General features: G+C 39.6%; 1 protein-coding gene across 1 annotated transcript; it reads left to right on the top strand.

Annotated features, from left to right (window-relative positions):
• The first annotated feature begins 1,252 nt into the window (after positions 1-1,252).
• LOC309889689 (protein ERGIC-53-like) lies at positions 1,253-21,390 on the top strand. The gene is made up of 13 exons (XM_082782636.1): positions 1,253-1,492; positions 2,652-2,806; positions 2,895-3,002; positions 5,682-5,743; positions 6,475-6,574; positions 8,094-8,217; positions 8,615-8,673; positions 9,263-9,395; positions 10,095-10,288; positions 10,409-10,479; positions 15,614-15,767; positions 16,472-16,593; positions 18,037-21,390. Exons 1-13 carry the CDS (start codon positions 1,297-1,299, stop codon positions 18,071-18,073), a joined length of 1,515 nt encoding a protein of 504 aa, XP_082638762.1. The 5' UTR covers positions 1,253-1,296; the 3' UTR covers positions 18,074-21,390.
• Positions 21,391-23,494: the final 2,104 nt, after the last annotated feature.

Raw genomic sequence — 23,494 nt, forward strand, 5'->3', positions numbered from 1 at the left:
AGCCCAGTTAGCTGCCAGGAAGAAACTCTTGATTCCCTAAATATCCCCCACTGCTGTACTCCAAAACCCCCCACCAATATATATTCTTATTTAGAGATACTTTAGAATATAGTGGGATACTACACAGAAACAAAAATCGAGTGCTTCTTCCTCTATATTACCATTTAACTTATCAAGAATACAAAATATGCTTATTTAAGTTCTTCTAAAATTCATCTCAGAAATATTTTGCTGGCATACAACACCTGATCAGTGTATTTGCTTTGTGTAATTGAGGAAGCTCACATACCTTTCCCAGTTAATGTGTCAGGTTTTACTTTGTCTATGCTGAAGCACGTACACTACCAAAAAAAAAACAAAAACAAGCAAACAGAAAACAACAGCACAAACCGAACTTGATCTCTCCCGGACGACTCCAAGGCCATCTCCTTTACGAGGCTCTGAACCCGCTTACCGTTAAGTCGCTCGCACTCCCAGGTTGGGCAAGCGGACTAGAAAGGAGCTCGGAAACGAGGGGCTACGAAAAGGCCGGGACGAAAGGCGAGGGCGAAAAGGCCCCTCGCAACCGAGCGAGCACACGGTGCCCCCCCCCGCTGCTCGCTGCCTCCGGGAGCGGGCGGGGGCGAGCGGCGGGACCGAAGGCGGCTCCCGCGCGCAACCGGCCCCTGCCGACCGCCTGAGGCGGGGGCGCGGGGCCGCCCGGGGCCCGGCAGCGGCCGCGTCCTCACCTGGGCGGCTCCGCCCGGCCGGCGGCCTGCGGCTCCCTCGCGGCGGGGCTCGTGCCGTGAGGGAACCGTGTCAGTGCCTGTCTGCTGGGTTGCTTTCTACGGGGCTCGCGACCGGCCTGGAAGGCGCAGACAGAGCCTGCGTAAGCGGGGCCCCTGCCGAGGCGGCGGCGGCGAGGGCCGGAGCGCCCTTCTCCCCTCGGCCGCGTAGCGGGACGCCGGGCGGGCGGGCGGGCGCGGCGCGACCGCGGGGATGGCTCAGCCACGCTCGGCTCCCCTCGGCCCCGCCCGCGGCCAGGAGCACGCCGCCGGCCGGCGGGAACCCGGCGGGGCCCCCCGTGGCACGGCCCCTCAGGCGCCCTGAGGCAGAGGCCCGGACCCCGCTCCCGCGGGAGGGCCGCGCACCCGCCGGGCCGAGCAGCGGCGGCGCCGCCCCCGCTGGCTGCAGGGCGAGGCCCCGCCCCGCCCCGCCCCGCCCCGCCCCGCCCCGCCCCGCCGGGCCCGGCCCCGCGCTCGGCCAATCGCGCGGCGCCCTGTTGGCTGTGCCCGGCGGCCCGCAGCACGGCCCAAGATGGCGGCGCGCGCGCGGAGGGGCGGCCTGGCGGCGGCTCTCGTGGCCGGTGCCCTGCTCGCCCTCGGGCGGGCGGCGGCGGAGGGGGGCTCGGCGGCGGCGCCTCCGCACCGCCGGTTCGAGTACAAGTACAGCTTCAAGGGGCCGCACCTGGTGCAGGCGGATGGCACGGTGCCGTTCTGGGCGCATACGGGCAGTAAGTGCTGGGCGGGCGGCAACCGCGCAGGGGGCTGCGGCCGGCCGGCGACGGTGCCCGGGGAACGGAACGGAACGGGCGGGCGGGAGCCGCAGCGGGCTGGGGCTGGGGCTGGGGCCGGGGCCGGGAGCCACGGCGCAGGTGGCCGGAGCCGGCCGGCCGCAGCCGGGCAGGTTGCGGGCTCGTAAACGGGGGCGGTTACGAGGAGCCTGGGCGGTAGCGGGGAAGCGCCGGCGGCCGCTCCGGAGCTGCCCGAGAGCGGTCCGGAGGTGTCGACGTGTCCCTGCGGGCGGCCAGCCGCCAGCCCCCCGCTGGCCGCGGTGCGAGGGCCGCGCGGCTCGGCTCCGCCGGGCACCGGCTGCGCCCACGGGGCAGCGCCCCCGGTCGCCGGCGAGTTCTCCGTCCCGACGCCCCCCTCCCGCTGTGAATCGCGGCGGCGCTTTGGGCCTTCCTGGCCGGTAGCTTCGGCCGTAGCGCTAACTGCTGCTGTTCGCTTTCTGCCAGATATTAATTCAGCTCGTTTTGGTTGGCTCGAGAGCGTTACGTTTGAGCTCTGAAGGCTATTCGATGTTAACGTGAAGTTACAGGTGACAGGGAGGAAACTGTCTGCACGTTACGTTCTTGCTTGCTTTTTTTAAGCCAAATAGATGTTATTTCATAAGTGTGAATGACTCCTCACTCCTCCCTTCTTTCTCCCTCAACTCGTGCCTCTTTTTTCTTTAAACCGCTAAACAGAAGGCTAGAACATCTGTTCGTAAAAAGCAGGAGGGAAAACAGTGATTTGTGGAAAAAATCACACGATGCTTAAGGCAGGAAACAAAATCTTTTTTTAAAAAAAACTTAATTAGTATTTTAACGACAAGACCCATGTTCTATTCACGTTGTACATCGCGCTACCAAATAGAAGGTGAACAAGTACTCAGTAAAAGAACTGTAATTAACTTATTAGGAGTAAGGATGGTGTTGCGTGTTTGTTTTTTTTTTTTCCGTTTGTTTTGTTTTAATTCTCAAGTGATAGAGTATTCCATTAAAAAGCTGTTCTGAAAACTCGAGCTGAAGTGACTGGACAATTCTGTGAATTTAGAGGACTTGTTAAATGGCTGGTTGTGCATTCACAATACTTTTTATTCTATTTAACGTTGGTTCCATTCTTTTCTAGATGCAATACCAAGTGCAGATCAGATTCGAATAACGACTTCTTTGAAAAGCCAAAGAGGATCAGTGTGGACAAAAAACAAATCAATATTTGAATATTGGGAAGTCGAAGTGACCTTTCGAGTTACAGGAAGAGGCCGCATTGGAGCTGATGGACTGGTATTAAAAATTTGATCTAAGTTTAAAAAATAGACGTACTTCAAAAAGTGGCTCTTGACTTACAGCTCTTAATTTCTTTCTGCAATAGGCAATCTGGTTTACAGAAGAGCAAGGCATGGAAGGTCCTGTTTTTGGGGCAGCTGATAAGTGGAATGGTGTTGGAATTTTCTTTGATTCCTTTGACAATGACGGAAAGGTTAGTTGGAAGTAAACTCTTCTAGCAGAGAGATAAAATTAATTTCCTGCCTGTTTGGTACATATAGCTTTGTGGGGAAAAAATAGAATGCCATTTTCCTATTTCCCTCCATCTTTCACTTAAAGGGCTGGTTTAAAATAGTCATGTTTTCCTTAATACAATTTCAGCTTGACCTCTTCTATATACTTTTTCAAGTGTGTCACTTTTTCTTTTTCTTTTTTTTTGTGGGGGGGGAGAGTGGGTAGGAAGTTCAAGCTTGAAAGTTGGAGTGTAACACATAATGAATCTACTGAATATTAGCTCATCTGTTAGGTTTGGAGGGAAAATGCATTGCACATATGTATAAGCTGAAATTTGGAATGTCCATGCACAGTTTGCAATGTTGGTAAACCTGAAGAGTTATGCTTTGGAAGAGGCGTGTTGTACAAAATATGCTACTGTGGAAGCAGATTTATGTGTCTCTTAGCAGAGATGCTCTTTTTTTGTGGAACAAATCTGCCTTGAGCAGCTTGGTAGCATCTGTGGCAATGATGATAGTTGCTGTTTGTTTGTTTTTTTTTGTTTTTTTTTTTTTCCCTACTTTCATCTAAAAATCAGTAACATTGCTATAGGTACCTGCTTTTGAGTTTTCAGTTTTCCAGTCCAGAATGCATCAAAGGTCCTCAGAAACTCTAACAATATGCAGTTGGTCTGCTTCGCTTTTCTGGTACTGCTTTGGCTTTTTTCTACTGTTCTAGCTACTTATTTGTAGGTGTAAAGGTTTAGTGTGTTGTTTTTTCTTTTTCCTGCAGATGGGTTTCAATATACAGCAAACTTAAAAGCTGACAGACTGAAGGTGACGTTTATGATTTAGATCTTGAAAGACAAGAATTGGAGTGTTGTTCAACTTGCTAAGAATTTTAAAAGCTTTTCTGACTTCTGACAGGGTTGTGGACTTTTGCATAGTTTAGCTGGCTGAAAAGACCATCTGTCAAAATTTGCATGTGGATGGTTCTGTTTTCCAGTTCCAGGACTCTTTTAGTAAAATAGTGATTAATTTTAGTCACTGATGTGAATTTTTTTTTTTTTTTTTAAGAAGGTGATGATGTATCATTTCTAGTCAAAACGAAAGTGTGTGCCATGCCTGCATTGGTCTGACGTGTCTTAAATACTGGAGTCCATAAGACTTCTTTGATGATAGCCTGTTACTTTCTTCAGTCCCAGTATGGAGAAAACCTTCCTGGTACTGTTTTTCATATGTTTGCTGGAAGGTGCCTAGGATGTAGCTGAACATCAGCCTAATATGTTAGCATTCAGAAGTAGACTCCACCTAGTACTTCCAACTCAAAGCACTCTAGTTGTGACGTTGATTCTAAAAATTGCAAAGCCTTTTTTTTCACTTCTTTCTAAAGCTGCAGGCTATCCTAGAGTTGAATTTTTATTTCTCTGTAGACATGGTGAAAAGAGCTTTTCAAAAAGGAAAAAAAGTTTTATAGCTCTGAACAGCTGAAATAGTAAGAACCACACTAAATAGAATCATAGAATCATTTAGGTTGGAAAAGATACTATGTTAGTATCTGTCTACTATGCTCTAAAGGGTACTAGGCGTGGGTTGCATTCATTAATGCTATGAAATTGAACTGGTTTTACACACTTTCTGCAGAATATATGCAAATATGTTTGAAATAATACAGTAATACTGTTGTTACACTAGAATAGACTGTTAAGAAGATGCTGTTTAAGTATTTTGGTGGTACTGAGCAGGCATAATGCTGATACTGAAGCAATTCATCTAATCAAAATCAATTGTTGAGAAGTAGAAACTATGGCGTATTTCTCTACACCATGCACAATTCTGTTGTCCCAGTGTAAGTGATGAGGGAAAGCAATCGCATACTTCAGTTGTAGTGGTCTCAAAGTATTAAAGAAAAAGGACCACTTGCTCCCTGTCACTGTGAATAGAGAAATATGTCATTTATTGGATTCTTGAAATCCACGTTTTCTTTTCTTAAGAGTTGGGAATCTGTCCAATTGGACAGTAAATTCCTGTGGGAAATAATGAATGGTAATGTTGAAGGGAAAGTAGAGATTATCTCTGAAAACTCATGCTCCTATAACAACTAGAGTTAACTTTCTAAACTCCTCTAGGCATCTGGAAGAGCGCTGTAAATTTGTTCTGCTCTTCCCATTTCAGCTTGTTCTCATTCTCTAGCAGTTTAAATAACTGGGGATATGTTTGTTTAGCCAGTGACAGATAGCTCCTGAGTTCTTTTTTTTAGTGACTGATAAAGTCAGCAAGATGTCAACATACAGCCTGTTTGAATGTTTTTCTGAGTTACATAGACAAAGTCAGATGTAGTAAGTCATCGAAGAGTTCTAAGATCTGTATATTTGCTACATATAAAATCCATAGATGAATTTATATTTCTGTATTTATCAAATGATGCTATTCAGTGGCATAGCCAAGAACTTATTTTTTTCCCCACCCCTAGCTATACAAAGAACATACCTGTCTCTTGCAAAGTATGCAGGATGACACACTACTTCAGTCATCTTGCTTTCTGTACTTAAAGATGACATAAGAATAACACCTAGAAGGTGTTATTCTTCTAGGTTTTCCTTCACAGGAAGGCTATCAGTGATGTCACATAGTTCTCTTTGAATTAAACTATCCCATTTGTTTGCTATTTGTTTTTCTAGAAAAACAATCCTGGAGTGATTGTTGTAGGGAACAATGGAAATCTTCTGTATGACCATCAGAAGTAAGTTTATTTTCAATGTTGACTTAATGACAAATGTTTGTTTTTGAATGAAGTGTTGCATGAAACTCTCCAAGAAACATTTTAAAGGGTTATTTTATATGGAACTCTGTTTATGTATTCCTTTATATCTACGGTTTTCTGTTTGTTAAAACACTGTTTTAACAGCACAGAAATGGGCAACTGATTTAAGTGTTATGTGGCCTTAGGTGTGGGTGAACTCAGAGAAGTGGAAGTACAGACTTTTTACCTCGTCATTGCTTATGAGGGTGTTCCGTATGCAGCTTATAGATGACGAGTGATTAGCTGAAAACTAATTGCCTCTTAGTAAATTAATTGGTTTAATTTTGATTTCTGATGGTCTGTTGTCAACAGCACAATTACTTTTTTTTTTTTTTTTGGGGGGGGGGGGAGGAAGGGAGGAGGTATTTTTGGGGAGAGAGGCATTTAGTTTATCTGGTGTGGTCCAGCCTATAGTTAGTTTATGGGTGCAGGAATATGTCTTAAAAGCAGACTTTCCCATTGCTGTTTCTACCTATAGTGTCCTGTGTAAACCACCTGGTACTGTTGAGCCCAGACTTCAGAAAAGCTCAATACAACTGAGAGACATCTTTTGCAACAGCTTTTACATTTTGAAAAAATAGTGTGATGCTTCTTAGTGATACAGTGATGCTTTTTTGTCTTAGCTGATATATCATAAGATATAGTTTTATGCAAGTTGTCTTCTTGCATAGTGATGGTTCCACTCAAGCATTGGCCTCCTGTCAGAGGGACTTCCGTAATAAACCCTACCCTGTTCGAGCAAAAATTACATACTACCAAAAAACACTGACTGTAAGTACTCTGAAATGATCTAATTAACTCATGTTTCTCAGCTTTTCAAGCGTGGGGTTGGGGGTTTGAAATAGTTGCTACAAAGGCCTCTTACGCTAATTTCAATATGCTTGAAAAAGTTGAGCTCAGTAGCTTGGAAGCTGGAATGAGGTGCAGTATGTTCGAATACTAGACAAGTTCTTTCAGCACATCTGTAGCTTTCTGAGCTGACTTAGCAGGTATTGCTGATTTTTCTGATGTTACGTGGGGTTCAGTCATGCTGCTGTATTCATACATGTATGTGCTCCGACCCTGCTGTGTTGCTGTTGACCGGCCTGTAAATGTGTCCCAAAGCCAGCGTATGTTCTTCAGCTTTCACACAGTTGAGCAGTCCCTGAACTTGAGCATATTTCTCAAGCTGATCAGAGAGCTTCCAGTTGACTGTAGGGGGTTCTTAAAATATGATTAAGAAAAGACAGCTCTTTGACAGCACACTTAAATTTGTTGCTTGAGAATTCCCACCTCCAAGAAGCAGGAGGACTTTGAATGTTAAAGAAGATAGAAAACCACTGGTGTAAGGGGGTATTTAAGACTTCTTAAATACTATTTGGATGATTGCCTCCTAGATACGGGGACAAAAATGCTAATGTGGTGCTGGGTTGGAATAGCTCTGAAGTATTTCTTTCTTGGCTTCTGATTTCTACTGAAAAGATACTGTTCATAGGCATTAGTCAGTTACAACATGCGGCTATCATTTTTTTAGTAAAAGTTTCTCTAAAAGTAAACATGAGAGCACCTAAAAAAGTGGACCTTGTACTCAGTTGTAATGCTAAAAGCTATGTGTTAGTCTTTAATGAAAATTAAATTGCAGACTCTGAGGCTGCTCTCTTTTTGAATATGCCCAGTCGCTGATGCCTTATCCTCACCTGCTGCTCCTCACCCAAGTGGTACAGCTAACCTTAGCGGTTCTTGGAATGCTTTGGTGGAGGAAGGGAGAATCTCTAAGCTTAGGATCGATTGAAGAGCAGTAAGGATGACTGTACTAGGCTGGACCAAAAACACGAGTTGCCCAGAATCCTATTGGGATATATACTTGATAGATTGGCCTTTAGTGATCACTGAGTCACGGATTTCTTCAACAAGAGTTAGTATTATTAGATCTTGATGAATTTTTCCATGTATTAATCTGTTTTGCTGTTTCTTATAACAGGTAAGTAAGTTTTTATCTCTCTTACGTCTGTATAATATGTCCTCTTAAGCAATGAATAGAAAATACGGAATTCTGCTCATGTTGAACTTTGAATCAGGCCTTTCTTCTTTAAAAAAATAAAAGCTTATGCTTTTTTTCTAGTAGAACCATCTTCAGAAATTAAACACCTGCTTTCAGAAGCCAAAAAACTATGAAGTTGCCTGATAAGTTGTATTTGTGTCCATTAGTATGAATTAACAAAGCAATTAACCAGATCGTGCAAATAGCTTTGCCTGAGTAATTTCTCAAATAGATTTTTGTGGTTAAAACTATAGGTGTTTGTCTTTCTAGGTATTAATTAACAATGGATTTACTCCGGATAAGGAAGATTTTGAATTTTGTGCTAAAGTGGAAGATATGGTGTTGCCATCACAAGGATATTTTGGAATATCTGCAGCAACAGGGGGACTTGCAGGTAGAAAATGTTAAATTGTGGCAGACAGTGTGGAGACTTGCAAGAGACCTTTTTTTTTTTTTTTTTTTTTTTAAACACTTTTATGGCTGGTGTTGATCCATTATACTAATTTTTGACCTAATCTCTTCCTGTTTGAACTAATCTCCTCCTGTTCCCAAATAACTGAAATGCGTAGATCTTTTTCATGCCTAGAATAGAAATACCTTTAGTTTGTCCTGACAAAGATGTTGATCAGTCTCATTTGCTACTGCATAAACTTGGGAGGGGTTTGAGAGGATACTCTTAGCTGGAGATCCTTTATAAGTTGGAAGGTTGACCTGAAAAGTTGCAGGATATTTTATAATATGTAGCAGTACTCTTTAGTATTGTTGTTTTTTTGTTTGTTTGTTTAATCCAGATGACCACGATGTCCTGTCTTTTCTGACTTTCCAGTTGACTGAGCCTGGGAAGGAAGTAGTAAGTGTCTCTATGCATAACTAGTAAAATGTGCTAATATATGTATAGCACCAGATCTTGGCATTTTTTTCTGCAGTCATAATTAGCATCCCTGTTTCTAAATTTTGGCATGGAGCTGTGCTGTCATCTGTTTTGGAAAAATAAGATTAATACTATAGTATTTCAGTAGTTTAGTTACATTGAGGACCAGAACTCTTGAAGTAACACTGAATTGATGATAATCCTGATATTAAAACAAAAAATGCAAAGAAAACAAACAAAGGTACACTTTGGACAAATTTGTTTTCACTTTCAACTTTGCATTCCTGTAGAACACTTTTGTACTGTTAATCCTCATCTGTTCTTGTAAAACTTGACTTCTTTATAATTGCAGAAAGTAGGCTTTTCAGGAAAAAGCCATGAGTTTCCATGCGAATGCCTGGTTTCTTGCTTCCACGTTAATATATTGTTAACATATGTTAATATATGTGCTTCGCAAATTGTCATGCCATCAGACCTGAAGTCTAGACAGCATTTGCTGGACAGTGTGTCATATAGGAGTGGTAGAAAATCTTTTCTCTCCCCCTTACCTTTTGATAATGTTTTAAAGCCCACACCAGATGCAGAAATTCCTCAAAAAGATAAAGAAAAATATCAAGAAGAGTTTGAACACTTTCAACAAGAATTGGATAAAAAGAAAGAAGAATTTCAAAAGGAGCATCCTGATGTTCAAGGACAGCCAGGCAAGTTATTTGAGCAGTTTTTGAGTTTTCAAGGAAAATATTTGCTTTCCAGGATGTTCAAAACTAGGGCCTAATACTGTGGCATGCTGATCTTAACAAAGCTCCTACTGATTTTTATATCCCTGTACCATATTTAAGAATCTTTGGCTTTGTGTTTGTGAAATGGTTTCCATAATATGAGATCTCTTTCCTCTCAGGCTTCCTGAGGAGAGGAAGTGGAAAGGGATGTGCTGGACTGTGTTCCTTTGGAGGAACACTGATGGCAGGATGCATGGGAATGGCAGAAAGCTGTTCAGATTGGATATTCAGAAAAATTTCTTCACTGTAAGGGTGGTCAAACATTGGAACAGGCTTACCAGTGAGGTGGCTGATGCCCCAAGCCTGTCAGTGTTCAACAGTCCTCAGTAGTATACTTCAAATTTTGGTTAGCCCTGAAGTGGTCAGGAAGTTGTTCTTTGTGATCTTTGAAGGTTCCATCCAACTGAACTGTTCTGATTCATGCCTGTATTGAGAACAAAACAAATGAACAGAAACATATACAGACTTTAGAGATATATCCAATTATTGGAAGAAATATATTTAATTACTGGAAAAGTATGTCAGTGTGGAAACTTCAAGGGTGCAAGAAAAATCCAGTGCAGCTTACTATGAATCCATATGTGTTAACTATTTCCTGTGCTTTTTTTTTTTTCTTACCAGCGGATGATCCTTTTGAAACTGTAAATGATCGTGAACTGAGGCAAATCTTTGAAGGTCAGAATCGAATTCATCTTGAAATCAAGCAGCTAAATAGACAATTGGACATGATTCTGGATGAGCAGAGAAGATACGTCTCTGCAGTCACAGATGAGATTGCTAAAAGAGGAGCTGGTGTTCCAGGTCAACAAGTACAGGTAACTCAAAAAGTAAACTGCAGTTGATATCTCTGCCTAATTTCGAAAGTGCAATCAATTATTTTTTCCAAGATATGTTGATTTTTTTTTTTTTCTCACCCGTTCCTGCCCCGACACCAGGTTTCCCAGCAAGAGATTGATACCGTTGTGAAAACTCAAGAAGAGGTCATTAGACAAGTGAATGAAATGAGGTAAATGCTTTCTTTTCTAAATATTAAGGCTGTTTTGAATTTTATTAGTTTCCACCTTTTAAGCCAAATTTGTTATTTCAGTAGAAGAATGTGGGTAAACTTGAAATTTCTGTATGTGTTCCTTAGTGATGATTGTTCAATTTCTGTAATAAACGTAAGTTTGTGTCCATACAGTGGTTAAGCCCCCCTCACGTGCAGCACTTTATCATGAGGTTCTGCTGCAAAAGCAAGGTAAGTCGAGCACCTTTGGAACCAGTTGGTTTCTGTAGAATGACTAGTTTGGTAACCTGCTACCTCATGAAAATTTTTTGCTCTGATTTTTAGAGCATTGATAACAACATGAGCATGAATGCCTTCACATTATAGCTGGTGAATCTTAATAAATAAATTATGTTGTATTGGAGTATCTTGTCATTTTATCAGGAGTATGCGGACAATAGGAGTTACATAATATATATATATATACATATTTTAGTGTAAGCAAAATCTGTTAAGGCATGTAGGTCTTCTGAAGGGAAGTTTTGTGCAAATTAAAATGTTCAGATTTCATTTCCACTGGGAATTCTTATTCATGGAGTTTATGAAAAGGTGGTTCTGTTTCTAAGAGTTCAAGAACAAACAACAACAAAACCCACAGATACCACTTAAAATAAATAAACAAAAATCTAAAGTCTTGCTGAACTACCAGGGTCAAAGAAAGGGTTGTCATCAGTGATGCAAGCTTCAGCTGGAAGGCAGTCACTAATGGTGCACCTTGGGTTGGTAGTGGGGCCATTATTCTTCAAGCATCTTTATTAATGATGTGGACAGTAAGACTGGGTGCATCTTCAGCAGTTTTACAGGTGATGCAAAGCAGGGAGTAGCATTTGATACTCACGTGGTTGTGCAACCATTCAGTGGGACCTGGACAGGCTGGAAAAGTGTTCCAACAAGAATCTCATGAAGTTAAAGGCAAGTGCAAAGTCCTGCAGCTGTGTAACTCCATCTATCAGTACAGGCAGGGGATTGATCATCTGGAAGGCAGTTCTGTAGAAAAGAACTTTACTGGTAGACGAGTTGAATGTGGGACAGCAGTGTGCCCTTGTGTTAAAGACCACGAATAGCATCTTGGGCTGCATTAGGCAATGTTGCCAGTGTGTCAAAGGTGATGACTTGCCTTTTACTCAGCATTGGTGGCATCACCTTGTGGGGTCTGGGTGGATGGTAGTAGAGGGAGTCCAGTAAACAACCGTGACAATGATTAAGGGCACACAATGAAAGATAAGGGAGCTGGGACTGTACAGACTGGAGAAAAGGCTCAGCAAGGTCTTAACAATGTGTGTAAACATCTGATTTTAGAGATGATGGGGGCTGGGGAAGATTTGGGGTGTGGGTGGTAGGGGAAGGAAGACAGAGCCAGTCTTCTCACTGGGTACCCAGTGACAGAATGGGAGGCAGTGGGCACAAACTGAAATACATGGAGTTCTGTTTGCTCTTCAGATGTAATAAATAAATAAATAAATAAATTTTTGCTTGTGATGGTAGTGAGACATTTAGTCGGCTGGTTGCCCAGAGAGGTTTTGCAGTCTCCATCCTTGGAGATGCTGGAAACCTGACTATGACTTAAAATACCTTTTTTGGTTTAGTGATAAGGGAAGTTGTCAAAAAATTGTTTTTCTAATTTGTGAGTATTTAATGGTCTAACGTTTATTTGCTGTGTGAAAACTGCCTATCAGCTGATACTGATGCATCTTTTTGTAGCAAAAGATAATCACAGTAAAGGAGACTGACAGACACAGAACTTGCCTGATTGAGTTCAGTTGTGTATCAGTCTTGTGGGACTTGTCAGAATCAAATGTTAAGGCTCCTGATTTTATTGTCTTGTTTTGTCTTTTGTCACAGGACTTTTGCCAGGACTTTTAACTTTCTCAGGAATCTTCTATATCTGCAAGGGCACTTGCAAGTTCCCAAATGATTAATAGTTTAGCTTTTAAGGTGTATATTTTTTAATCAATTGAGAGGTATGCTGTACTTTTCTAATTAAGTTACCAAATGAAGCAAAGATCTCCATGTTTAAGGTTCGATACTGCTAAAGTGGGTTTGAGAAAATGCCTGTCTTTCAAGGGGGTGTTTATATAATGCTTCCAAGATGTTTAACAATAGCTGTTGTTAGCTGGAATGTCTTTAAGTTGGTTTACTACTTCATTTTCAGTAGTTAAAACATTATTTTTTGGCTTAAAAAAAAATAATCAATTCTACAACTTGATATTGTGTATTGTGTATAAGCAGTTGTTTTGTTATGTTTTGTTTTTTGTTCGTGTTTTTTTGTGTGTGTGTTTTTTTTCCCCTCTGGTATTAGTTCAGGGGCAGATCTTGTCATTCATCTAAGTAGGTCAGGTTTTTGTACAATGAAGATTAGAGTGCTTCTGTTTTGTGTTTTGTTTTGTTTTTTTTTTTTTTTGCACTTGTTCTTCCACGGAAGCTTTAGCATTAATATTCTTGACAAATCTTTATACCTTACAAGCAAATTAGATTTTCTTGTTAACACTGGCAGTCTGCCCTTTCAGTGACTACTTACTAGGTATGAGTTTGTGTAACGTCGTCTTAATATTTTTCTTAGATTAAATAAATGTTTTATTTATAGATAGAAATGAACAGCCCGCTGTTGGTATTGCTGGTCATCCCAGAGGAAAAGGACTTACTGTCTTAAGTAATTTTCTTGTCAAGATTTGGGGATTTCTTAATCATCTGATTACAGAAGAATCTTGCATGTTCATACAGTAGAAACGAACAGCATGATATTGTTTATGCAAAAGTAAAGTAAATTAAATTTGATACAGACCATGTCTATTTAGGGAAGTTATTTTGCTTTTAACAAAGTGGATTAATCTGGGGGAAGGCGGGTATGCCGATTTCTGTTCATTACACAGGGATTCTGGTACAAGGAGGGAGATGTACCAAATGAGTCTCACTTGCATTCTAGCACTGAAAATAGTGGGCCGAGATAAACAATCAGCAATTATTAGGCAGTGGTCCCGCTGTTCATTGCATGGGTTTCCATGGGGTAGTTAGGAACAATTTCCAGTGGAAAAACTTTCTTCTAAAATAAGTTATTACAACATTAATTGTAACAGCAGGTAAATAGTAACCAATTGACTTTATATGTTAATAACATAAAAATATAAAACGTATGGATTATATGCTAATGCTATTCAGGATATGTTCATTTAATTCACGACAGATGGAAGTGTTTTTTTTTTTTTTTTTTGCATTAATTTTGCCTGTATAAATACTATTGGTTCAAAGACAAAAATGTAGAATGAGTGATAGATGTCTTACCTATCTTTGTTTGCAGCAGCTTGTAGGAGCAAGCAGCTGTCTTTTGTTAAAGCCTTTTGATAACTTTACTTCAATAGCTTTGTTTTTAATATTGCAAGTACTGAGAGTTTTGCAGAAATCCATGCATACCTAGAGTGCAGCACATTATCTGTATTTAACAAATAAAACTGGAAAGTGGGTTGTCTTCCAGTGTGCTGAAGTGGGATTGACTTTTCACGAACATGGAAGGAAAAGGGGAATTCTTGGATCATTATTGGAAGTGAGGAGATTTTTTTTTTTTATGGAAGTATGCAGAATATTGTTTGTCTCATGTGAAGTTGATTGTCTGCGTGATACTTAAAAGGAAAAACTAGTAGTCTTTCATTTGGAGAAGAGTATATCGTTAATCCTACATTTAAGAGGGGCTACAATTGCTAAGTGCCTTTTTTCTCTAAAGTGGTGTATCTGCAGCTTAATATAATTGAGTAGATTAATTCAATGTGTAGCTCTGACTTAACATGTAGCTACTTCAAGTAGTTGAGCATGCTGCAAAATTTTTTGCCATGATGAGACAGCAGCTGTGAAACTAAATAATAACGTATCTGCGTTTGCAGTTTTTACCTAGATTTGTGGTAGTGCCTTTGAATCTGTATGGTACCTTTTTTTTTTTTTTTTTAATTCTGTGTTTTGAACTTTAATGGCATAAAGAGCAACTGATGCAAAGCTAAAAGATGAGCACCATCTTTATGAAGATTCTTTGTAAACATCTAAGTTTTGATGCTTACCTTGCAATTTGCACAACGAATATAAACCATTTAAAATCAATAATAAAATTTTGTGAAGCGCTTATGTATTGTTGCTACCAGTTTTCCCAAGGAATGACGTTCTAGTGTTTTTTTTCTTAAGGTGCAAGTTAAATTGCTGACCACTGTACAAAGAGTTAGGACTTTACCTTGAAGGCATTAAAGTAAACTCTAATCTGAAGGAAAATGTGAAGTTTGAAGTAAATTAAACAGGAATCCAAAGACGTACATTTTGAGTGCTTATTCTGTTAATAACGAAGAGATTAACATTCACATGATAAATATTTTAGCTGAAAATAATCCTCTTTGCAACTGAAAAGAGACATCACAGTAAGGGAAAACTATATAAACATATTGACTAGAGACTAAGTGTTTTTCTCTCACTGATTAGTTCACCTCAAACAAAACTAGGTATGGAACCTCAACTTTTCAGGGATTTAATATGATTTGTTAGAGCAGCAAAATGAATTCACATGGTAACAATATTAAGTATTATGACAGTGCATATAGGAAATGAGTTTCTCATATAAGTGATAATCATGAAACAAGGATGTATCTAAATCTTTTCTTATCCCTAAAGCCGCTTCTTTATTTTTATTTCTTACATGACTGCTTTTATTTATTTATTTTTATAAAACAGCTTTGGCTTTCTTCAAAGATTGTATTATACTCTGTTTATCCTAAAGCCTTGGCAAGAGACTTAGATAAAGGACTTGTTTTAGACTTGATCAATCAAGCAAAGCAGATGTCTAGCAATAGAATATTTGCCAGATCTTGTTTTCTGTGTGACTTTGGGAGGTAGCACACTGTACAAATTGAAACTGTCTGCAGAATCAAATATTAAAGACAATAGTTTGGTTAAGGAATTGCCTCCTGAGAAGTATTCTTGTAAGCCAGAAGAATGTTTTCTGCCTTTTTGGGTACCTGTGTATTTCAGACTAATTTTAATGGACTGAAATGTGTCCAACATAAATGCTGTTTATATAAAAAAATGTTTTGTATTGAATGATGTTTTGTTGTCCGTCTTGCTTTAGGAATTCCATGGCTGATACTCTGAGGCTGATCAGTGGAGCTCAACATCCTGGTTCTGCTGCAGGAGTCTATGAAGCGACTCAACACTTCAATGACATCAAAGAACACCTTCACGTAGTAAAAAGGGACATTGAGCATTTAGTACAACGAAATATGGTAATTTGTGTGCTGTTAGTGTAAAGCATGACTGTAATGCTTCTTTATTTGGCTGTTGGTAAAAAGCTGGGATGAGCCAGCATGCGATTTACAGAGCAATTAATCCTTCATTAAGCTGCTTCGCTGAAACTGCACTGCCCTGACCCAACTGCATGATCTGTGTCTTGATGAGAAGTTTTGCACAAAGAGCATGATTTTTAGTCTAGCTTCCTGTGGAAACAAGGTCAAGCAATTAAGTTTTGTAGGTGCTTTTGTGTTTGTACCCCTGCTTAACAGTTCCATATATAGGAGACTTTGTAAGCTTCTGCAGAGAAGGGAGAGGTTTAAACAGGGGAAACTTAGGAAAGCTCTGCTTCAGATACGTAAATGTTAAAGATGACTGTGTTAACATTCAGGAACACATTAGTCTTACCTAGATAGCAATTAGGCTGAATTAGCTTATGAACCCATACAAGGTTGTTATTTTCTTTCTCCTGTGGTCCTTCGGTTATCGTTAGTCAGGTTATCTGAGAAACAAAGAGGAAAGGGGAAAGTGAAAAACAGGGAGTTAAATTAACTTTCTCAAAGTAGTTGTCATTTTTGGCTGATTTCTGATTGTTTCAATTTTTAGATCATGGTGCACAGACCTTGTTTTGTTTCTTGCGTAGCGATCTTTTGATGGCATGTTGTTTCTCTTCTCAGATAACACTTTTCTTATTTCTTAGCCATCCAGTGAGAAGTCAAAGTGTCCAGACTTGCCACCGTTTCCATCATGCTTATCTACAATGCACTTCTTCATATTTGTAGCAGTGCAAACAGTGTTATTCATTGCTTATATCATGTATAGGTAAGTATATCTTTCTTGAAAGACAACAGGGCAAATGATTTTAGAACTTCTGAGTAGAAATGCAATTGCGATGATATGATTATATTAATCTTCTTTAAAACAAGCAATCATTCAGATTGGAAGAGACCTTTTGAGGTCTTCAGTTCAGCCTGTTCAAGTTCTACTTGATTGTTATCTATCATTGTCTTAACATGCATCTCTAAATAAACAGCTCCTGTCTCTTCAATAACATCTGGGTATTGGAAATTGCCATGAGACCTCTCAAAACCTTCTTTTGTCTAGGAAGAACAAGTCTAGTTCCTCATACCTCTCCTCCTGAGGCATGCACTTCAGCCCCTGACCATCATTGTGGTCCCCTACTGGACTTACTGACATTTATTAACAAAATCTGACATGATCTGAGTTTTTGCTACATGTGCCTAACAGCTTTTGTCTGATTTGACAGATTTGTCAGTGAACTTTTTTATGATACATATCCTATGTAAGAGACAGATAAGGAGATACTGATGTTTTATGGAGTTCTTAGCATTGGAGGGGTGGGTTGTGTGGTTTTTTTTTTGGTGGTTGTTGCTCGGTTTTTACATTGGGATGTTTGCTGTATTCTCTTCTTCTTTGTAACATCATAACATTCAAATCAAATGTCAGTGGAAAGGGAAACCTATTGAGAATATGGACTTACTTGTTTGGTGGTCCTGTTTCTCTCATACATGGACACTTCTTTGGAATAAAAGGACCAAAATAGCTGCAGTGCTTTTCAAAGAGAAAATGCTGTTTGCTACCTTTATGGAAGAATAACTAGTAGTAATATAATATAAATGCTGCTCTGATATCATCAACTTTTATTGTATGTCTGCTTCTTCACAAAGTAGGGAGTTTTTTTTTAATGTCATGTTATTTCATCAACTGGGAAATGACTTCCAAGATAAATGAGGAGCTGGTCACCTTCAATTCTTTCTGATACCCTTGTACTTCTATTTGTGTGTGTGTGTCTCTATCTAGTACAGTATCTATATCCACTAAAGAAAATAATTTTCTGTGCCAGAGTGAAAAAATCCTATTTCTATTTCAAGCAAGTTCTTATGCTGCTTAATTGCACGTTTCCTCTTCTGTCATGATCTTTAGGAAAATCAGATATTGAGAAGCTTTAGAGAATATTAATTAGAGAATTTTAATAATAAATTAATAAGCTCTTCCACAGTTTTTTCTACCCAGAATGTTTCCATCTGATGCAAAATTGGAACTATAGTCATGCTTCCTTTATATTTGTGAATAGAGTAACTTATATACTGTTTTTGTGATACAACTTATGTTTGATTTCTTTAAGCTTCTGTTGAAGGGGAATGGAATCTTTTAATCCCAAAATAAAAGAACGAACTATCTCAACCGGTTAGGTAATCTTTTACTGTACATCCATAATGAATTCTCTCCTGGTTTTTCTTTCAGGAGTCAACAAGAAGCAGCAGCCAAAAAGTTCTTTTGATGACCTCTTCCTTTTGTGTGTACATAACAGCAGTATGTATGCACAGAAAATCATACAGCTCTGTAAATGAGGGAAAACTTAGTGTTTGATATACTTCAATATTGTAAATTATTTAACTTTGTTAAACCATCTTCTCATTTCAACTGTTAATATTCAAGTTAAAAATGGACTGGGGAGCAGCAGAGCAAATGCTAGGAATGGGAAGGCTGCGGACCCTATCTAGGGCTCTGTTCTCAATTAGGTTTCTGATAAATACCAGAAGGTGTTTACTGTATTCCTCTTCTGTTAGAATTTCAGAGGAGGGATTTAAAATAAGCATGTTTGGTGGCTGTTGATAATGGGAATTTGTGAATTGATGATTTGTGCAGAAAACTTGCCACTAAGTATCCGTATCAGATTTAGAAAACAACAACACACACAATTCTCCAAAATCCTCTAAAACCAAAAATTTAAATCAAAACAAAACTACACCTCTCTGTTGTGAGGGGAGGAAAACTTGTTATAAACATTTCATTTCTTTACTATTTGGATCTAATGGCTTAAGAATGATTTTGAAAATTCTAACTCCTTGTGATATACAGATTCTAACTTTTCTTTAGTACATGGATGCAAAGACAGTCCTGCTAACTGTTAAGTTAGACTGCTGATATCTGGTATAGAACAAACTATACAAGATAAGCAAACAAAGTCTTATCTCCTTATTTCGGGTACTGTTTTTAGGCAGTGAGCAAAAAAAACATGATCAAGTAGTTTCTTCAGATATATTTGGATTGATTTCTTTTTTGTAGTTTCAAGTCTGTCTGTAATCTTGTTTGGAGACTTTTTGGAACTTTTTCAACAGAGATGCCATTGCTTTATACCATTTCCTATCTGATTTCAAGATATGTTGAATTTGGAAATATGCCTTTACTGTTATAAAGCTGTCTTGTGTCTATCATGTATCAAATACAGATGCTTTGATTTAAATATTGACATGGCAAGTATTCTAAACTACAAATACTGAATGTTAACAACTTTCCTTGCAGACTGTTGCTTCAGAAATGTTTGTTAGTCCAGCAGCTATTGTAGAACCAGTATTGTGTATCAATTCCTGGTTTAATACCTAACGTGTAAGATTGAACGTGTTTTTCTTTTGATGTTGCTAATCAGATGAACATTTGTTTCTGAAACGAAACAAAGCAGAAAGCCCAAATTAGAAATGTGAAATTAATTTGTTTTGACTTGTTTACATATCTGTGGTAACTTTTGTCTTTAAGTTGTTTTCGTGTAGAGTTAGAATAGTTTTGTTTTTCTTCTAGTTCTATAAAATACACAAATGTCTCTGGATGTTTCTCTTTGAATCACAAATTTGTCTGAAAACCTGCAAAATTTGTCTGGAACCTAGTATACTACTCCTGCAGTTCTCCAGTCTGTTCTTCTGGGAGTGCAATGTGTGCTGCCAAATTCACTGTTACGAAGAACACTTCTAGCATTGTGCCTGACAATTTGGAGAAATGATAAATCTATGCAATACACTTTGTTACTGAAAAGGCAGTGCCCCAAAAGTGGGTGTCTGTGCTATACCAATAAAATTATACTACCTACACACCTATTTACATAGCTATGCTGTGTAGCATACTGGTATAGCTTTATAGATTCATTTCTGAAGTTGAGATTTTGGTGTACTAATTGGAGAAACTACTGCCTCAAGCTCATGTTGCTGGATAAGTAGGATAAGTAAATGAAAACCTTTTCAGAGAATGCAGAGTAACACACAGGAATTTATCCATTCAGTTCTAACACCAGCAAATATTTACAGGTGCCTTGAGTCCAAACTATTACAACCCTGACTTTTTTCACTAAGCTTAATATATTTTCTTAAATTGTTCTGAAGATATACGTTGTTATTCTTGTCCATTGCTAGTTTTCTTGCATCAGTGCAACACCTAAACGAACTCCCTCTCTCAAAGCAGGCTTTGCAAGACCCTTTGTACAGAAAGGCTAATGACTGTATCCTAGTGAATTAGGTGCATAGGTCTGGTGTAATGAGGAACAGCTCCAGTGTATGTATTGGAGGAAGCCTGTACTTCTTGTTACTGTGAACTTCTCCAATTATAACTGTTTCAAAGCTGGACGCCCCATACTGTTGTGTGGTTTCTTGGGAAAAAGGGAAGGCTGGGACTGGGGGTTAGGGACAAACTTGCATCAACAGCTATATCTCATATGGGGTTCAGCTTCTGTGTTTACCCTGCTAGTATATCTGACCTGTCTCCCATGTGGAAAACATTTGCATTAGGGAGCAGAAGGCCTGACGTGTAACATCCTACAAGCGATAACTTTGCTTCATGCTTCATTTCACAGTCATTGCTCCCTGGAACATCAGTAATTGCTTCACAACTCACTGGATCAAAGGAAAACTCCCAATTACACAGACCAAATTTTGTTCTGGCTACTCTTGAAGTGCTAGCAACAAATCTGGATTTTAAGAATTTTTGTCAGTTAATGTAGCCTTTTGATATGAAGTTTCTCTCAACACTGATAACATATTTCATTTTGTCAAGTAAGATTTCAGGACTAAGAGAAGACAACTTTCAATTCAATTTGACAATATGATGGGAGAGCAAATCTAATACCAGTATTTGAAGTGTGAATGATAAGTGGCAAATACTTTGCTGTGACAAGGGATTCTCATTGTATTAGAGTATACTAAATAAATAGTCATACCTGAATCTTTCAAGCAAAATTCAGTAGTTCTAAATTACCTAACTTCCTGTTTGAAGAAAATCTGACATTTATCATTGATTGCATCAATTACTGTAACACCGAAGACTGTCTACTGTTTTGTTTTGTTTGTTTGTTTGTTTGTTTTTTAAAAAAAGTGAACAGCTGACATTTCCATATGTTTGTTTCTGAATAATGTAAATTGGTGGTTGGAGTTTGGAAATAACCTTATTTGAATAAAGATGCATATTTTTAGTAAACTTCTTTCTTTTAATCTGGTTAATCTGGTATGTGTTACTGAAGTCTAAGTGTATTGGAAGCATTCTTGATGCTGTTCTTCAGAACAAAAGACTCAAACATAACTCTAATCAGAACTGGATTTGCTCAAAAGCTTGTGTGAAGAGTATCAGATATGTAGGGTCAGGTGAAAAGTACTGTGTCAACTTCGAAGTCTCTTAACAGTAAATCAAGTTGTTTGCTGGCCGCTTTGATCATACAAAGTACCTAATTTTTTTGAGCTGAAGATTGCTGGTATGTCTGTAGTTCATTTTCCAAGTTCCCCAAATTGCCCTCATCTGCGTGCTCTGCCCTGGTTTATTAAAAAACAGCATGTCTACCCAAAACAAGATAGTCTCAATGGGTTTTGTGCGTGTGTGTGTTTTTTTTTGTTGTTGTTGTTTTTAATTTATACTGTTCTGTCCAGTAAATCATCTGTAGTAATCTCTCACAGGAAGATTAAGCATCCCCTCATTGACTATGATTTTTCCCCAACCAGGAACAAATTGCCTGATAGGTGGGTGGGTCTTGACTTGAACCTGTTCAAGCTGAGAAAGACCTAAAATTCCTATTTCTGTCTTTCTCTGCAAATGGTCTGAAGTTCAAACTTACATAAAAGCAACATCCTGTTCTAGAGGGACGAAGAGGTGGGAGAGTCTGGGCCCTTTCAAAGAATGCTTAGCTACTTCTGGATGACGTGGTTGGTGGTGTCTGCTGTGACCCTGTTTTGGGAACACGTTCTCAGGTCTGGATGCTTGCCTGTCAATAGCATTTTTGTGCTGTCTTGTCTGTGAGGCTTTTGGACTTTGCCCTTTGTGAATTGCCTGTTTCGGGACTCCAAATTCTATTCTGAGGTTGCAGGTGCCTCTGTTCTTTAGATACAGAACTTGGGCTTTTTTTCTTTTCACGTTGTCCAGTTCAGATAACATGGGAAATGAGCCTTTAATTAAGTTTTCGTTTAAGTTATAGGGGAAGGTCATTGATTTAAAGCCAAGGAAGTAGCAACACCAGTACTTAATAAGCAGCCGACTGTATGCTTTTATTAAGCCTGTGATTCCTGTAATCAACAAAAAGTTGTAAGTGGTTTGTAACCAGTACAGGCAGTGGTTACAGCACCTCTCAAGAGCAGGAATTACTTTGGAGATTCCAGTCCTTGACACCCAGGGTAGGTAACTAGGTAGTACTGCGAGCAATGTGTTCCTTATTGGACCGAGTGTTTATTATTTGCTGAATCCATAATGAAGTCAGCAGTTCCCTAGTTAGTTTTATTTAGTCTTAGAAAGTTTCACAGCTAGTCTGTGTTTCTTAGGGTTTCCAGTGCCAGTAGGGTCAATAACTTTCAAAGTACTTTTCTGTTATCTTCCCTTTCAAATCAGACATTAGAAACCCTTTTGCTCTTTGGTTCATGAGACCTATCTCAAGACCTGGAGGGCAAGATCTCAGGTTCATAGCAACCACTTTCCAAGACAGTTTTCAGCTTTCTTGCCTTCTCAGTCTCTCATTGTGTGAATGCATCTTATGCAACCTTCCTCTCCTTTCTCTTTTAGGCAGAAAGGGGTACCAGCAATATTTCTGTAGTGATTGAAGTCAGGGAAAGTTCTCATCAGTAAAGACCAGTAGCTCAAAGAATAACAGAAGTAGAAGTCTCTGAAACCTATTAATTGAAATCAGTGCTGCATGTCACATTTTTGAGCGCACTGTGCAAACGCATTGCTCCTGTTGGAGTTTTTGATACAGATGAGCCAAACACTTCAAGAGGACTTGAGAAGCAGTTGGCACTAAGTGGTGATGTTGTGGGCCAGCATTCTAACAACCCAATGGCTGTCAAAGCTCAGAGAACATGATAACAATCAAAAGGTAATTTTATCTGATCTTAAACTTCTCTTGTAGTATGATTGTCTGTGATGCCTAACATACTGTTACTGAACTTAGGTGAATTTTAGGATCTGTGCATAAACACTGCCTATGTATGACTTTAGGCTGCCCAATCAAATGCTTCTGCAAGCCACTAAAAGCCTCTTTGTGATACGTACATGGTTTGTACGGTACCCTTTTGTCCTGTGAACTTGGGTGAGATACAGCTTGGAGATGAAGCAGATCAAGAAGACAATCCTCCAGCTTCTGATGGTCACATTTCTGTTAGCTTTGCTCAAGCAGTGTGTGTGAAGGTCAGCAGGACAAAAACTTTTATCCAGAGTTGTGATGTCCTCTTTCTCTAGCCACTTCTATTGCTAGGTATACCTGAACTGATGAAGCACCTTCTGCTCTCACTGTGTTATGAGGAACATGGGGCAAGACACCTTTGTGAATCAGGTTACACTTCAGGAAAAAAATATATTTATTTATTTATTTATTTTTCCCCCCAGAGGCTTCTGCTTAGAGCTGTCAACTTCAAGTCAAATGATCTATAAATAGCCCTTTCTTGTTGCTTCTTCCCCTCAAAGC

This window comes from Aythya marila (genome assembly GCF_965140915.1).
Source record: "Aythya marila genome assembly, chromosome: Z".
Classification (NCBI taxonomy): Eukaryota; Metazoa; Chordata; class Aves; order Anseriformes; family Anatidae; genus Aythya; species Aythya marila.

What these genes read in the sequence shown, in the direction of transcription:
- LOC309889689 (XM_082782636.1), top strand. Translation starts at nt 1,297, where the DNA reads ATGGCGGCGCGCGCGCGGAGGGGCGGCCTGGCGGCGGCTCTCGTGGCC. An exon ending in CCTTTGACAATGACGGAAAG is followed by an intron (nt 3,003 to 5,681) that starts GTTAGTTGGAAG and finishes TTGTTTTTCTAG; the next exon opens with AAAAACAATCCTGGAGTGAT. An exon ending in CTTCTGTATGACCATCAGAA is followed by an intron (nt 5,744 to 6,474) that starts GTAAGTTTATTT and finishes CTTCTTGCATAG; the next exon opens with TGATGGTTCCACTCAAGCAT.